The sequence below is a fragment of the Acartia tonsa genome, chromosome 10 (genome assembly GCF_053477335.1).
Source record: "Acartia tonsa isolate MP-2025a chromosome 10, ASM5347733v1, whole genome shotgun sequence".
Taxonomy (NCBI): Eukaryota; Metazoa; Arthropoda; class Copepoda; order Calanoida; family Acartiidae; genus Acartia; species Acartia tonsa.
The window spans coordinates 21,666,375-21,683,058 of NC_137269.1; the positions used below are offsets into that span (position 1 = coordinate 21,666,375).

The 16,684-nt window shown below is 41.8% G+C and overlaps 1 protein-coding gene across 2 annotated transcripts in view; it reads left to right on the forward strand.

The window, feature by feature from the left end:
* The first annotated feature begins 1,121 nt into the window (after positions 1-1,121).
* Positions 1,122-16,684, forward strand: part of LOC145329640 (uncharacterized) — a 49,327-nt gene continuing 33,764 nt past the window's right edge. For both annotated transcript variants that reach the window (XM_080173968.1, XM_080173969.1), the window contains exons 1-3: positions 1,122-1,212; positions 12,433-12,526; positions 15,605-15,653. In XM_080173968.1, coding sequence (XP_080030094.1) covers positions 1,137-1,212; positions 12,433-12,526; positions 15,605-15,653 — 219 coding nt within the window. In that variant the 5' untranslated portion in view covers positions 1,122-1,136. The remainder of the gene's footprint in view (positions 1,213-12,432; positions 12,527-15,604; positions 15,654-16,684) is intronic.

The following is a 16,684-nucleotide window of genomic DNA, read 5'->3' on the forward strand; positions in this document are numbered from 1 at the left end:
AGAGGTACAAAAATATTATTGAAAATCAACGAATATACATAATACATATTACATAGTCACAATGTCTTTTTGATAGAAAGTTATGTAGTAATAATTAAAAGTGCCAATCCTTGTCAACCTTCACATAATAAAAGAGTTATTTTAGACGTTGTTTTTTTTGCCAAAACTAAATTTCTCAGAATGGAAAATTTTAAAAAAGATGTAATTAGTTGAGAAAAAATAGATATTTTATACAAAATAAATTGGCGAAGTTAGAAACCTTTTTTTTGTTATTGCCATTTTCGTCTAAGAAGTCCTAATTTTAGAAATTAGTTAAATTAGGAAATAATTTTTTGCTATACTTTATTTTTTGGAATATTTATTTTTTGCATCGTATTATAGATGAAATTTGAAATCAATTCCAGGTTTTATGACCTCGAGGGGCCAAAGGCCCAGATAATCATTTAATTATTTTTATTTTGATATTAGTAAAAAATTTGTAAGAACCGGTTCTAATCCATTAGATATTAATCGGTATTAATTCATACTATAAGATTGATAAAAATCTATGCTTCAATGAATTTGAACCGCCATGCACACATACCCTAATACTGGAAAAGCAATGTGACTTAAAGAACTAAAACAAAAAGAAAAAAATATTTTACAATAATCTTTCTAGTTTTTTCCTGGATTTTCTTAAAAGCTGTGAATTAGATTTTTTTGTTTGGTAAATATTTGTTTTTACTTTGCTCTGACAATAATCCTTAAAAACACTTAAAATGTTTTTTTTCAGTTGTTTATATTTAAACACTGGTTGAAAAATAGAAGTTAAAAAATAGAGGGGGCAAGAATTACAGCTGTACCCCTAACGACCCTATAAAATGCAACCTAGTTGGGTTTGTCATTTTACACTTTTAAAAAGTTTTTACGCGATTTTTATGTTTAAAACAATGTAATAAATATGAAATTAATAAGACATCGTCATGTTGTAACTTTACCTGGATTTAAACCTTTTTCCCGAACAAAATCTTTTAAGAATTAAATTTTTTCCAAAAAAAACAGGTTTAAATTTGAGGCTTATGCGCTGCAGAGGCGCGGCCGAGCCTTGATTAAGTGAATAAAAATGATAACTTGAAAATTTCAGATATATATAGATAATGTATAAACCGAACATGCCAAATGGAAGACGACCCCCGATGCCCCCACCGGCAAGATCAAGAACTAAATCATTGGGTAAGTTCAATATTTTTAAAATCAATAATTTCATTTTATGTGTTTTTTAAAGTTTTTAACCAATTAAAAGATTTGTAATGAGAACTTTTACATCGACCCAAGAACTTCTAAAACAGTGTTCTCCAATATTTTTTTTGTGTTTGTGTGTATGTATGTTTGTGTGTGTTTTTCCTCTTATCCAACAATTGTTTAATAGAAATCTTGGTCATAGTCACTTTCGTGGCAACGATTCTTCGTATTTTCAGAGTAGCTTTTCTCCTATTTCTAGCCCCTGCGGGGAAATCACCCAATATAACTTAACGAATCACCCTTTTACACTTTGTATGCGACGGATTTGAAACTTATTTCACATTATTGCGTTCTTTATAAAAACTTTAATCTCCATAATATGTTTTGTACATATTATTTTGTGCATAATTCCTAAAAAAAAATATTTTTTTTATGTTTTTGACAAACGGGAATATCTTTTCAATGTTGATGGAGTTCAGAAACTCCGCTGACATTTGTTGGTTTAAACGGGCTTGTTTTAGGTTAGGTGGCCCACTAAAACTAAAGGCCCACAGTAAATACAAGGTTATGAATGGAATGGGAGGGCTTTTGTGGTCCAATCAGCTTTAAAGGGGATTATAAACCCTAGCCTCCGTGTACTGTCATTGACAACTATTCTGAAGAAAAATTCAATTATTTTTTTTTTAATTAGAAATAAGGAGGGTTTGATATCTCAGCTTTAAGCACAACCCCTGCGGGCCCTATGCATTTACCCAATGTAAACCTAACGTAAGTCTAAAAAAACTAACACTTGAAAATTTATCCCTTATTTTAAATAATTTCCAAAAAAGAGGGAGAGGTTCTGTGTTTTGAGAGCAAACGCTTAAAAGTCAAACTCTGGTAATTTTATTGCTATTTTGTGTTGTTATGGTTACAGCAACAATAATGAAGAGAGTAACAGCTCTAATAATTATTTTCCATAATATTTCTCCCTCAGAATATCTTTATCTAACCTCTAGGATAAACAAGAATGAAAATAGCCACAAGAATCTAGGTACAAAGATAGAAAAAGTGTAGAGATATTAGAAAAAGTCGAAGAACCGAACGGAAGTAAAAAGTTTTTGAGAAGATGCTATTTGGTTAGAGAAAAGTCTCAAAAAAAAAAAAGATTAAAGATTAAAACCAGGGACGTCCAAGGGGGGTAAGGGGTGTTAACTCTTTCCCCCACCCCCTAAAATATAAAACGGACGGCCTTGATAAAACTTTATTACAGAGTTATTTATTGATAGTCAAACAAAGTGAGTCAAATATGGTGAGGAATCTTCTTTAGAATCTGACATCTATCTTTACTAATTGTCGAGGAATAGCTGTTTTACATTTCAACAAGCAGGATTATGAACGGACGGATAAGTGGACAAATAATGTGGTTATAGTGTAGCCTCGCTACAAAAAATGTGAAAGAATGAATAATGAATTTTGTATAGAATATTTAATATTACATAAATATTCACTTTGGATCTTTAACCTTTTTGTTTGGGTTAGATATTATTTTTATACATAAACAAGTATAATTATGTTCTTAAAAGCACGGCTATGTCAAGCTTCCATAATCTTCATAATATTACAAATGAAATGGTAGAACGTAAAAATTAACTGCGTAAAAAATCAGCCTTTTATCCTAAATAGCTTAAAATAAAAACACTTTGGATGTCCTCAGCTTACAAACAGATTGCCAGACTAAGTGAGTTCAATAGTAAAAGCTTAGGATCATGGAAAGAAAACGAAGTAGCGGGTTTCATCGTATTTTCACAGTACCCTTTCTCCTATTTCTAGCACCTGCAGAGCAATCATTAACATTGACCTTACCCATCCTATCAAACAATTACCCGTTTTTTATTTTAAGGCAATCTAATTAATGATAGTACACCTTTTTATGGGAAGCATATATGTATATACAAGGATGACAACATTTATAAGTATCGGAGCACAAAATAATGGATTGATATACGTACGAAGAAAATGAAGCAAATGTACATACGAATAAAAGATATTAAGAAATATATAAATCACGAATGCTTCATTAGAATAATATTTTAACAGCAGCTGAGTTAATCTTATTTCCCTAATAGTTTTACAGACTAACGGATGGACTGATGGATGAAAAAAGTAAATTATAGAATAGCTTCGCTACCAACAAGCAAACTGTGTGTGTATCTGGTAAGCCGAGCGTTCTCGGCCCACAGGGTAACGAGTTCGAGTTCAACGAGCCCTAGCCTTGAATTATTCTACCAAAACAAACTAGCAGGATTTAGTCATACAGAAATTATATATTTAACTGAATAATATTTACAAGCAATGTTTACTATATATATACAACAGATTATAACAATGGTTAGGTTTGAAGGGGGTGTGGGACGCTAGGGCTTAGCTCCTGGCGGTAGACAGGCTGTGGGGGCAGCGGTGGTAAAAGGGGAGGCAGCGCCTCCCGGTTATATAAGCGCGTGAGGGACGCGTGATAGTTGCATGTTTGAGTCCCCTCCCCACATTTAGGCAGGCCAGTTTGACCGCTAGATAGCGGGGTCAACAGCGGTCATGAGATAGATGGTGATATAATAAGATTAGTGCAGTGGGTTTGTTATGATAAGTCACAGCGTAGCAACTCTGTAAACTGCCTGTCCGTCTGGTTGTCGTATTACCACAACCTCCCCTTCAAGGGTTGCGTGGCTCTTGAGCCACCAGGCCTTGAACCTGGGGATACGACAACCTATGTCTGCGCAGGACAGGCTCTTCCTGGGGCACAGCTCGATGGAGGACAGCTCTGGCTACACAGGCTCCACGGGACACTCGTTGCTCAGTCTGGCTGTGGTTGGATATCAGCATTGTCAGCTCCTGGTTGGCTTCTAGACGGGGGTTGGCGACGGCCAGGCCCCGGCGCTGGAAATTTTGCCTTGTCTGCAGGACTAGCTCTGCCTCAGCGGGTAGCTGGACACGGAGGCCTAGGCTAACTCTGGTGGTTCCCAAGGGGGGAATGACGATGGATGAGGGCGCATAAAATTCCATGGGGGCGCCTGCTTGGTTCAGGTTGCTTGGCCTCCTAGCCCCTACCCGGATAGGGATGGCTGTCATTAACAAGGGGCACATGGCTTCAGCTTCGTCCTCTGGGGCGGCCTCTTCCATTGCAACAGCTGCTTCTCCTCCTACAGACTCGCTGCTGGCTGGCAGGTGCTCCATGTCTGTGTCAGGATTTCAGATGGCATCTCTGGGTGGCTCTGGAACTGGCGGCGGCGGCGGTGGTTCGTTGGGTTGCTCCTGCAGGTCCTCTTCTACTGGGTCACGATCTTGGCCGCTGGGCTGTGGGGCAGCTGCGGCCGGCTGGTGCACTGGGAACTGTCCTGGGTCGCTAGCTGCGGGCGCCGCCGCTCCAACCGGCAGCTCGGTGGCATCCTCGTCGCCGTCCACATCAACTTGAATGTCTGCTGGAATCTGGTGGGCGGTCACATCTCCAGTGTATTTGCGCAGTCGGCCTACATGCGCGGTAACTTCCGAGATCCTGGCTATTGGAGAGGCAGGTTTGATGACATAGTGGACTTCTGTAGCTTTCCTCACTACCTTCCAGGGGCCAGTCCATCTCTTGGTGATCTTGGCTGCCTTCCCTGGCACCAGGCGGGGGGCCAGGTACCAGACCAAGTCTCCAACCTCATACTTGGCCGTACCTTCGTAGGCTGCCGCGCTCCTCCGGATGGCTCCCTCCTCCTTCTGCTGGATGGCATCATACACTGCATAGTAACGTTGCAGGAGGGCTTGGACGTTGGCTGGGACCGAGGCATACTCTGTTTCTGGCAGCCGGAGCACCATGTCCACCGGAAGCTTGGCCTCTCTCCCAAAGAAGGCCAGGAACGGGGTCACGCCGGTAGATCTGCAGGCCTTGGTGTTGTAGGCGAAGGCAATGGCAGGCAAGTGGGGCTCCCAGTTGTTGTCGTCTCTGTCCAAAAACAGACGCATGCCGGTGTTGAGCGTCCGATGGAACCTTTCCACTCGGTTGGACTGTGGGTTGTAGGGTGGTGGATGTGTCAGGCCAATCTCAAGCCTGGAAGCCAGTTCCTGGAATACCTGGCCGGTGAACTCCATCCCATTATCGGAGTGGATCTTCAGGGGGCATCCAAACGTGGCCAGGTGGCGGTGCAGCAGGGCTTCAGCCACCGTGAGGGTGCGTTTGTTGGGGATGGCGTAGAGGCTGACAAACCGGCTGAACCCATCTTGGCAGGTGAGGATGTAGCGGTTCCCAGCTGGGGTCTCTGGCAGCGGCCCCACCAGGTCGATGAACAGGACTTGCTGTGGATACCCCTGGCGGGAGGGTACATGTATCCCTTGCTTCAACCTCTCCTTGGTAACCTTCTGGACACATTCAGGACAAGTCTGAACCATCAGGCGGACGTCACGGGCCAGGTTGGGCCACCAGAAGTGCATGGCCACACGGGCGATAGTTGCGTCCATCCCAAAGTGCCCGGCCATGGGGGTCCCATGGGCTAGAAAGAACGCATCCTGCTGGAGGGCCGAAGGCAGCAGGTATCTTGTCCGCTCCCCTGTCAGGGTCTGGTCAGTGGTGGTGAGGCAACCGTGCTCGTCAAGTCCCAGGGCTGGGAAGCGGCTGGCGTACTGCTGCTCGTCTCGGTCCTTGCCGCGCAGCTCAGCCTTGGTTGGGGCTCTGCCGTCAGCCACCCACTGGCGGACACGGAGCAGGAGGGGGTCTTGTGTCTGGGCTTCTAGTACTCTAGCTGGGTCCAGTCGGGCGGCAGGGGGCCGGCTGGCTGCTGGCTCCCCTAGCTGGCAAAGATTATGGAGATACTCAGCCTGCTCGGCTAATTCTTCGGCGCTGGCCGTTGGCATGTTGGCGTCCTCCCGGCGGCTGAGGGCGTCAGCGTTGGTGTTCTGGGTGCCAGGACGGTGGCAGACAGTGAAGTCTAGGGCCGCTAGCTCCTCTTGCCAGCGGGCCACCATTCCTGTGGATGTGTTCAGTGACTTCATCTGCAGCAAGGCTGAGGAATCAGTGTTGATCTGGAAGCTGCGGTAGGACAAGATGCCGTGGAATTTCCGGATTCCATACATAATGGCGGCCATCTCTCCCTTCCAGGACGGGTAGCGAGTCTCGGGGTCGGTTGTCTTGCGCTCCACGGCGGCAATCAGCCTCTCCTTGCCGTCCTGGCATTGACTCAGAATGGCAGAGATGGCGCGGCTGCTGAAATCTGTGGTGAGCTGGAATACCGCTGGCAAGTCAAACCTGGGCGGCGATCGGATGGGGGCTTGACGGAACTTGTCCTTGAGCTGCAGCAGCTGGGCTTCCATCTCAGGTGTCCAGGTTAGGGTCTTGGCCGTCTTCTGCCGATTCATCTCGTAGGTGAGGTCGGCATACTCTGGGATGAACAGGCGGTAGTATCCAAAGAACCCCAGAAGCGCCAGCAAGTCCTTGGGGGTGCTGGGGGCCGGCCAGTCCAGGATACGGTCGATATAATCCTCTTGCATGGCTATCCCCTCACGGCTGAGGGTGTGGCCCAGATAATCCACCTTGGCTCGGAACAGCTTAGTCTTGGCTGGCTTGAGGCGGATTCCTCCCCTGCGGTGGGCTTCCAAGACCTCTCGGAGCCTAGCCAGGTGGGCCCAGGTATCCTGGTGGAAGGTCAGGACGTCGTCAAGGTATGACTGGAGGTTGGCTGTGCCTAATGGGTTTAGGACCCCTGCAATAAATCTAGAATAGACGGATGGTGCTGTAGCCAGGCCAAAGGGCATCCTTTTCCATTGATACAAGCCTCTGGGGGTGGTGAAGGCGGTGCAGGGCCGGCTGTCCTCAGACACACGGATGGTGTAGTATGTGGCCACCGCGTCTAGGGCACTGTAGACGCGGTGCCCTCCAGCTCGTTCTACCAGCTGCTGGATCCTGGGCAGAGGGTAGCTATCCAGCTCCAGGCACTTGTTGAGGGCTCTGTAGTCGACGGCCCAGCGGGTGCTCCCGTCCTTCTTCTTGATGGGCACCAGGGGGCTGCTCCAGGCGGAGTCTGACGGCTCTATGACTCCCTCCTGTAGCCAGGTGTCCAATTGTTTCTCCAGTTCAGCCTCCTGCCGCGGGTTCAGATCCCTAAATCTCTGGCGGATCGGCTGGGTCCCTGGCTTGAGGCGCAGCTGCAGCTCGACTATATCGGTGCAGCCGGGGGTAGAGTTGGAGAAGACGTCGCTGTATTCTGATAGCATGGTCCAGACCTCCTTCTTGAGCAAGGGGTCCTTGCGCAGGAACTCGTTGTCTTCCATCTCAAGGGCCTCCCACAACTCTTGCATGTCTGGGGGCTCAGCAGGCTCTTGGAACGAGTGGAGACTCGGGGGAGGCTTATCAGAAACCTCTAAAATGTCAGGCTTGACCAGCTCCCCTGCCACTGGGAGGCCAGCGTCCAGCAGAAGGGGCGTCTCCCCTTCATTCACCACCAGCACTCGAAACACAGTGGCGGATCCAGGCCTGTGGGCATACAGGCCTTCTGGGATGACAAGATCCTCCCCAAACCTCTGTTCTGGGGCAGCTAGTTGGATGGCATCCTTGGTGCGGTGGCCGACTAGCTCGACAGGGACCGCCATGACACCGCGGCCAGGCAAGACCACCCGCTTGGCCATGCGCAGTTGGGGTGGCTGGCCGTCAGTTGGAGTGACAGCGCTTAACCTATACGTGGCTGGTGTGGGGCCAGCTTCGGCTCCGGGACCCACCGGCCGCGACTTGACGGGCTCGGCCTCGGGAGGGGCTGACGTGTCTGAGCCAGGTGTGGCTCCGAGGGCGTCCGGCCACGATTTGACGGGCTCGGCGCTGGGAGAGGCCAAAGTGCTGGGTCCAGCCTGGGCTCCGTGGGCGTCCGGCCGCGACTTGACGGGCTCGGCGCTAGGAGAGGCTGAGGCAGCGGAGCCATGCATGGTTCCGGAGGCAGCCGGCCACGACTTGACGGGCACGGCGCCGGGAGAGGCCTGGGAGTTGACTGTGGCTCCGGGTACATCAGACCGCGACTTGACGGGTCTGGACTCGGGCTTGGCTGGTGGACTGGCTGGAGGTCCCAGGTAGAGGGGGCCAGGTGGACACGGCTGGCCGTTGATAAAGGTGTCGGCGGAGAAGATTGGTTCTGGAGGGCTGGCAATCTCAGGGAACGTAGTTGGCAGGTTCTCCCGCGGCACCTTGGGCACTGGGGGCAACCCCATGGCTAGCAGGTTGGTCCCCCTATGGGCGTTGAGCGCAGCATCCACCCAGTGCGTGCCTTTCTCGACCACACGCGGCTGCTCTGGCAGCGGGCCTGGCAGAGGCCCCTCATAGCTCAACTCTCTCTCGGCTGTCTCCCGGTCAATGGGGACGCCACGGAGTGGGATAAACTCCCCACGCACCCACAAGCAAGGTGGGTGCATGTCGAAACAGAGCCTAGTTCCGAACTCCTTGAGAAAATACCCTCCTAGGTTCAGAGGGTGTGAGAGGTTCCGGACCACAGTCACGTGGTAAAGATGGAGGATAAGAGTGTGTGAGACTGCCATATATAATTCCTTTAATTTTCCTATTACCTGGAGGGGTTGGCCTTCCTCGTTAGCAGTCAGGATTTGGGTGTTGTCCGGAATCAACATGCGTTGCACGCCCATTGCGTGCATGAGGTGTTCAGAAATTACAGCAGACCCTGGTACACGGTTGCCAGAATCGATCATGGCATCAACCTGTACATGCTGGGCAGGGTCAGGAGTAGGAAACCTCACCCTGATATGGCAGGGGAAGTGGAGGTCCTGCCCTTGAGACAAGGGGGCCTCCCGTTCGGCTGGGGTTGGCAGAAACTTCGGTGGTGGCCGAACCGCAGCTATGGTGGTATCGTTTACCATGGTGGCTTAGCCTGTAGCTTCGAATCACTAGAGCTTATTAATTATCACTGGGTCAACAATTTTATATTTATTTTTTATCACTTGGTTGACATTTACACACTGATGTGTTGTTATCACTAGGAGCTCTAGGTGTGATTCTGGAAGCACTGGCAGCAGGGAATGTCCGTCCTGCAAGGTTCAGAGGGGTGACGGCGGTAGGGAATGACCCGTCCTACAGCGCCGCTGGTTCGAATCCCGAAAATGGCGGCAGGGAATGGCCCGTCCTACAGCGCCTCGGGTTCGAATCCTGGAAGGCAGCGGCAGGGAATGTCCCGTCCTGCCGTGCCTGTGGCTCAAAATCTGCTATCCGTCGCAGTGGTAGGGCTTACTTGTGTGCTGAAGCTTCGCAGCCACACATTGCCTTCTCAGGGAGACCAGCACCCAGCTGTCTGTCTCGTAGGTTTGGCCTGGGTGTCCTGGGGCTTATCCCAGCTACACTTGCCAATTTAGACTCAGTTCTGTAGCCGTCTGAGCTAAATTATCCGATTACCGTGGCTGCGCACCTAGCGCTACTCCTACACGGCACGGAAAAAGCGTCTTAACTGGCGCTTTTAGCAGGCTAAATCTGCTTGCCGTAGGTCAGAGGCCCACATATTGCGTTCAAAATGATGGAAATTTGACCTAAAAAGGCCGTCTCGCGGGTCAGTTGGCTTCTCAGTTGGCGGCTGATTGTCCCCTTACTTGCCAAAGGGTCCAATCAGAGGTAGAATAGGCTAGTTTCTGTAAGGCTCGATTGAAACACGCTGACACCAAGTTCTGGTAAGCCGAGCGTTCTCGGCCCACAGGGTAACGAGTTCGAGTTCAACGAGCCCTAGCCTTGAATTATTCTACCAAAACAAACTAGCAGGATTTAGTCATACAGAAATTATATATTTAACTGAATAATATTTACAAGCAATGTTTACTATATATATACAACAGATTATAACAATGGTTAGGTTTGAAGGGGGTGTGGGACGCTAGGGCTTAGCTCCCGGCGGTAGACAGGCTGTGGGGGCAGCGGTGGTAAAAGGGGAGGCAGCGCCTCCCGGTTATATAAGCGCGTGAGGGACGCGTGATAGTTGCATGTTTGAGTCCCCTCCCCACATTTAGGCAGGCCAGTTTGACCGCTAGATAGCGGGGTCAACAGCGGTCATGAGATAGATGGTGATATAATAAGATTAGTGCAGTGGGTTTGTTATGATAAGTCACAGCGTAGCAACTCTGTAAACTGCCTGTCCGTCTGGTTGTCGTATTACCACATGTATACTTTAATTCAGGAAAAGGTCATTAGGGTTTAATATTGTATTATTATTAGATACATATCTTGATAATTTTAAAATACTGAATCTAGGACACCATTTTCTCGTATTCATTCGAATCCGGTGGATAGGAACCGGTTCTCATCCATACGAAAAAACTATGTCTAGCATCGTTTTATATCCAGCTTTCTACGAATATAAAAATGTACAATCATAAGATTAAAACCAGTTTTTTTAGCAGGTGCCTTCGGCACTTCGGGGCTAAAAAAAACTGGTTTTAATCTTATAATTGTACATTCTATATCCGCGGAAAGCCGTTTATAATACGATGCAAGAAATAACTATTCTACCTATGTATGGGGTGAAGATAAATTTAGTTTCTGTTAGGGAGGGAGGGGACATTGCAAATTATCTGCTTGACTTTCAAAACTTTTGGTACTTTTATCGAATCTTGAATAATTTGTTCACACTGGTTGTGTCTAAGCAACAATTTAAGTCTACAGATTTTTTAGTTTATCATCATTGGAGATGTAAATTGATGTTGTCATCCTTGTTAATATAGATAACAGCTTTATGTTTAAGGCTGAAAAATTAATGTTTTATAAGGACCAAGCATGAATTATGCAAAGTTATACAAAGTCATAAGAATCATAGTGAAAAAAAAATAATTCTCATATACTCAATAAATCTTTTAAGAAAAGTTTGAAGACTTTCAATGAAGAAATTTCAATATGCCTTACATTTAAATGAAACCGTTTTGCAACCATCTGCATTGGAAAGGAATCATATAAGCTTAATTATTTATTATATTCTAGTTATGCAAATAATCTTATTATTGCTCTTTAAAAATTTTTTAATAAAGTTTAATAAGGATTTGTTATGATGCGAAAAATCCACTATAAAATGTGTAAATTTTTTCCTAAACTTTAACCCTTAACCTAAAGACTTGTTGAAACTTTTCATATTTTCAAGTATCATGTTGTACAATATACATACAATAGTAGACCAGTTCATTTTATTAAATTTTATTACAAAAAGGGTGATTGTCTGTTTATGTACATATGTTTTGAATCAAATAAATAGAGGCCTTGAAAACAAGGATGACACCATGCATAGGTAGGGAAAAACAAATCACGGATGTACAAACGAACAAAGTAAGTTACAGTGCAGATGTTCAGTGGTCATAAAAAAAGTTAGTTGTGAACTGGATGCCATTGTGAAAAAGCAAATATTAACAAAAATATAGCAGACTATATTAAATGACAGCAGAGAAAATCTTATTTCCCACATTTCTTACTTAAAATGATAAAAAGTCACAATATCTAATAGATCTATTGTACATACAAAGTATTCGAGACAAAAAAAAACTTTATTTTGGAAAAATGAGTTCTTAGAAAAAATTACTAGAACAAGGTGAACAAAGTTTTCATTCATGAGACAAAGGCTATGGAAAATCATAAAATATGCAATTTTACCATCATCATTATAATAGCGAAGCTATTCTATAATTCACTCTCTGTCCGTCCGTGTAGGTTTGTAAAACTATGTGGATAATGTGATTTCACGGCTGCTATTTAAGAAAGACTGCTGACTTTTTTGTGTGTAAAATCCACTTACTAAAGAGCAACCAATATACAACTTACTTTATATATTAAGATTATAGGGATACTCATTTTCGCAGTGATACTTGGATCGTAAAATCCTGTTTAAGTCACATTTTCTGAGCCGCTGGGGTTTTGTTTTTGCTAGGATATTTTCTTTTTTATAATTTTTTAAAATTTATTTGATATTATATTGAATTGTAAAAAGCTAGCTCTGACCCCTGGCATCTGTAAGCCCTGTATTCCAAGGGAGGTCAGAAAATGATTTAAAACTATCCAAAGAGTTAAATCACAGAGTAAAAGAGTCTAACACCATCCCAGGACCTTTGTAAAGCTACCCTAAAAGAAAGAATTTATAGAATTTTTAACCTACAGACATAGCTAGGATAGAAATAGAACAACCATACACTTATAGAGAAGCTTCGCGACTAAAAATATCATACTTAATTAAAAATAATCTATTTCTTCAGGAAATGTTTTATCACCTGGAATAGTTTCCCCATACCAGAGTCCCAGGATTAATTCTGCCTCCCAGCCACAGCACATGAGATCCAGACCCAATAGGTACAACAGTTTTAGTTAGTGGGAGGGGGGGGGGGGGGGTGGGTGATATTACCGGGATAACTTCTAGTGGACATAACTCTATTGGGTGTATTTTGGTGTATCTGTGTACTAAATCTTGTTAATCAAGTGCATGATTACGCAAACAACAAACCCTTTAATTGCACGACATTTGTATGGAAGTCCCCATGGTGGATAAACATACAAATAAAGGAAAAAGACCTCTAGTTAACGATTCTTTATTTAACTATTGAGAAAAGTATATTGTAGAGATATTCTAACAGTAGATATGTTTTGAAAATAATCCCTAATTGATAATGGAGTCTACTTTTAATATCATTTCCAATATGGCTTTCAATCTGATCAATAACCGCTGGATTAGAACCTTTTACTAGCCATACTGAAAAATTATAATTCGTTTTGTATCATAGAAATTTTTCTACTAATAATAAAATAAATAAAAACATAATGTTAATACCAATATTGTTAGTCCGCGCCTTAGGTTTCTATAGTTTCAAAACTATAATTAATCTTATAATCTTTTATTTTACTGTCAGAGGAAAGCTGTCTGTAATGCAATACAATAAATTACTATAAGAATTATATATAAAATATTGAAATTTTTTTTTGCTAATAGGTATCATTTTAGGTATGTATTTCAATCAAAGGTTGTTTAATTGTTTTAATACCATATTATAAACAATTATCCACGAAAAAGAAAATAATTAAAATAACTACCTTTTTTCCCTTTGTGCAACTTTTTTTATTTGAATACAATAATAGTTTGTCGCTCCGTATTATAAACGGCTTTCCGCGGATATAGAATGTACAATTATAAGATTAAAACCAGTTTTTAATATTCGTAGAAAGCTGGATATAATACGATGTTAGACATAGTTTTTTTGCGTATGGATGAGAACCGGTTCCTATCCACCGGATTCGAATAAATACGAGAAACATAAATTATTTCACTTATGCACTAACGTTTTAATTTGCTTTTAATGTTTAATATTAAGTCTTGAGTCGTTTTATTTTAAGCTTAATTGTACTTGTTGAAAAATAATTGATCTAGTGTAGTTTGTGGTGAAATGTTCCTGATAACGATTATTCCTAAAAAATTTATGAGCTTTAAAGTCTACGCAGGGATAGCTATTCTAACAATCAATTCTACAAAAAAAAATCACGTAACCTTTAAAAGTAATGTGGAGGTATACTTTTTTATGGAATTGAAGAGGGGTGGGTAAGAAGGGGAGGAAATTGGGAAGGTGGTTGTGGGGAAATTTTCCTTTAGAATTATTTGTCAGAATCACATTTCCTTTTCCCTGAGTCTACGTATATATTATGCTCGCACAAAATTTTTTTATGCATATTTTCTTCAATTTTTTGGCACATTTTCTTTAATGATGCGCTCCCTCTGCATCATTGGATCTTGGTTATTCCAAATTATTTTTAGGACTTTTTATGCCGCTTTAAAGGGCATGTGGGTATGACATGTAAGTTCAGTCCTTTGGCAGATAGCCGCCTGGAGATAATCGTTACCAGGAATATTTTTCTGTGAACTGAACTAAATCCAAAATAATTGACTTCACCATAACAAGTTAATTGGCACTCACACTATTGATTACAAAACAAATTTATATAAAAGTATCACAGTAATTAATTGTTATTGGTACCATTAACTTCCTGGCCAAATGGGAATTGAACCAATACATTCAAAAGCATTACAAACAAGGATGGTTATGTCCCATGGTACCGAAGCTGTTTGAGATAATAGGCTAACAATGGAATTTACATACCAAAATTATACAGTTAAAAAAGGGAACATGATGACGTACCGTGTCAAGGGACAAGTAACAAGATTAATCTTCCCATAACTGTTAAATTGTTCATCAAAGAAATAAAAATGAAGGGGTGTGTCTTAACCATAACACTTTGGTTAAGTGTGACTTCCAAATTTGCGGGAAGTTCTAGAGATCTTAGTCTTACAAGGCAAAACCCCCAACACCAGGAACCATCAAGTTCAACAGCAGGTTTGAGTATAGATTTATTGACACAAACTATTTCAAAGTCCTGAAATTACAAGATCAATTAATAAACAGAATAAAATATTATACGTTAACTTAAAACTTTGAGCACTAAAAAAATTTTTTTTTTCTTTTGGTTAAAGAATCTTTGGGTACTTTGGCTTTATAGCTTTATAGACCATTGTTAAAACATAAATATAAGCACATAAAACTTACTAAAACATAATATTTGAATCATAATAAAGTTTCATGTATAGCTGGCTAGAGCCTTAAAACTTAATAAATCCGTCCTATATGCCATACAATTATATATAAAATGAAGAAAAAACTACCTAAAGTTTTTATGGTTTAAGCACCTGGCATACTAGGGTTATTCACGCACTCTGAGACCAATGATAGGCCCGACTCAATTCTCCGAATGTCTTTATCCACACACATATAAATCAGAAGTAACGTGGAGTCCCAAAACATAAACAATATTCAAATGCCGCGACTCTTTAGGAAAGTTAAACAAAGACGACATTTTTTCTGGGCTGGAATTATGGAATAAGGAAATTAATTTCGATCTTGATAAACACAAAGCTTCCTCGAAAAGAGGTTAAGACAGGGTGTGTAATGAAGGGGGAGAGTTGCTACTAAAATGTTATGTAATTTCATTTTTGTTCATAGTATCGCACTTTTTTATCAATACACATAATATGTAAATAACTATAACATAAAATTATATTAGAAAGTTATTAAAATGCACTTTAGTGTTATTGTTAATTTGATTTCGTTTCTATTAAACATCAGGGATCTAAAGGATAAGACAATGGCCGATAAATTGATGAACATCCCTAATTTTGATACACAAAATTAACCCCTCTGTAGGTTACAATTTGTGGTTGAACCGTATGGACACTCAACTTAATAAACCAACCAATCAAAATCCATTTAAAGTCCCCAAAGTTGTTAAGTCAACAAATAAGAAAATATTATTATAAAACTTTTGGGGGCTTGTGTAATAAAGAGCCCATTGTCCCCTCTCTCTGATTAATCATAAATTTTATTATTTTAGGAGTTTGAGTATATGTAATGAGCAAGTGGAGACACATGGTATTGGATTAAGGAAAGGTTATCAAACATAAATAAAGTAAAATTACCATTACAATATACCTTAATCATGTGTTGATGTTATATCCAGTTCTTTAATGATAATGCCTGTCAAAATCTACTATATATTCTGTATTACATCAATGGATTTATTATTACTTACTTAATTATTTATTTACTTACAGCAGATTATCATGCACTCATCTATAAAGTGAAACTTGTAGCTGGCTAAAATAACGATCCCCGCATCCACCCCCTTTACCCAATCCCCTCTCATCCTAATGAATAAACTAATTTTTCCCTGTCATAATATCCAAGTATATTCGATATCCTTTATTATATCCTTCGTTTTTAGCTTTAACTGCTGTGCTACTTTTTTTTAGCTACCTTGTAATAAATACACATTGTCTGTCCGTCAGTCCTATTGGAGATAGGCTAAAATTTTCATTGAAGATTTCTATGACATATGCGCATCTAGTCTATACATTGTTTTGTCCTTCTGTCTGTGTCTGTCGGTTATGCTTCAAAACAGAAAACTTTAATGATTTTCTTTAAGTTTTAGTATATTTTATCGTTTTCTTTTAATCCTAATTAACAACTGCTTTATAACTAACCCTGTTTGTCTATTTCATGATTTTTTCGTGCTTTGGTGCTTATGGATGTTGTTATCCTTGTTATTTTATTATTAAATAAAGTATTGTTATAAAATCTCGATGAAATTTTCTTGTACCAAAATTTCAAACTTTTAATTGATTAAATGTAAATATGAGAAACTGAGAAAATTTAATTTGTGGCTTTGAAAAGTTTTTAGCATCTTAGCTCACTAGATTTAATTACTTTATTTAATTATTTATTTAAATAATATATTTTTAACATAAAAATTAAATTAGGATGAAATATCTCACATAGTGATATAGGAGAGATGGGTCTAGAACTATTTTTGTAAGAAGCTTGTTTTTTAGGTCGTAAACTTGGGATTGGTATTGGTCTCCAGAGGCGTACAGTAGGGGGGTGTTGGGGAGTATCCAACCACATAGCAAAATTA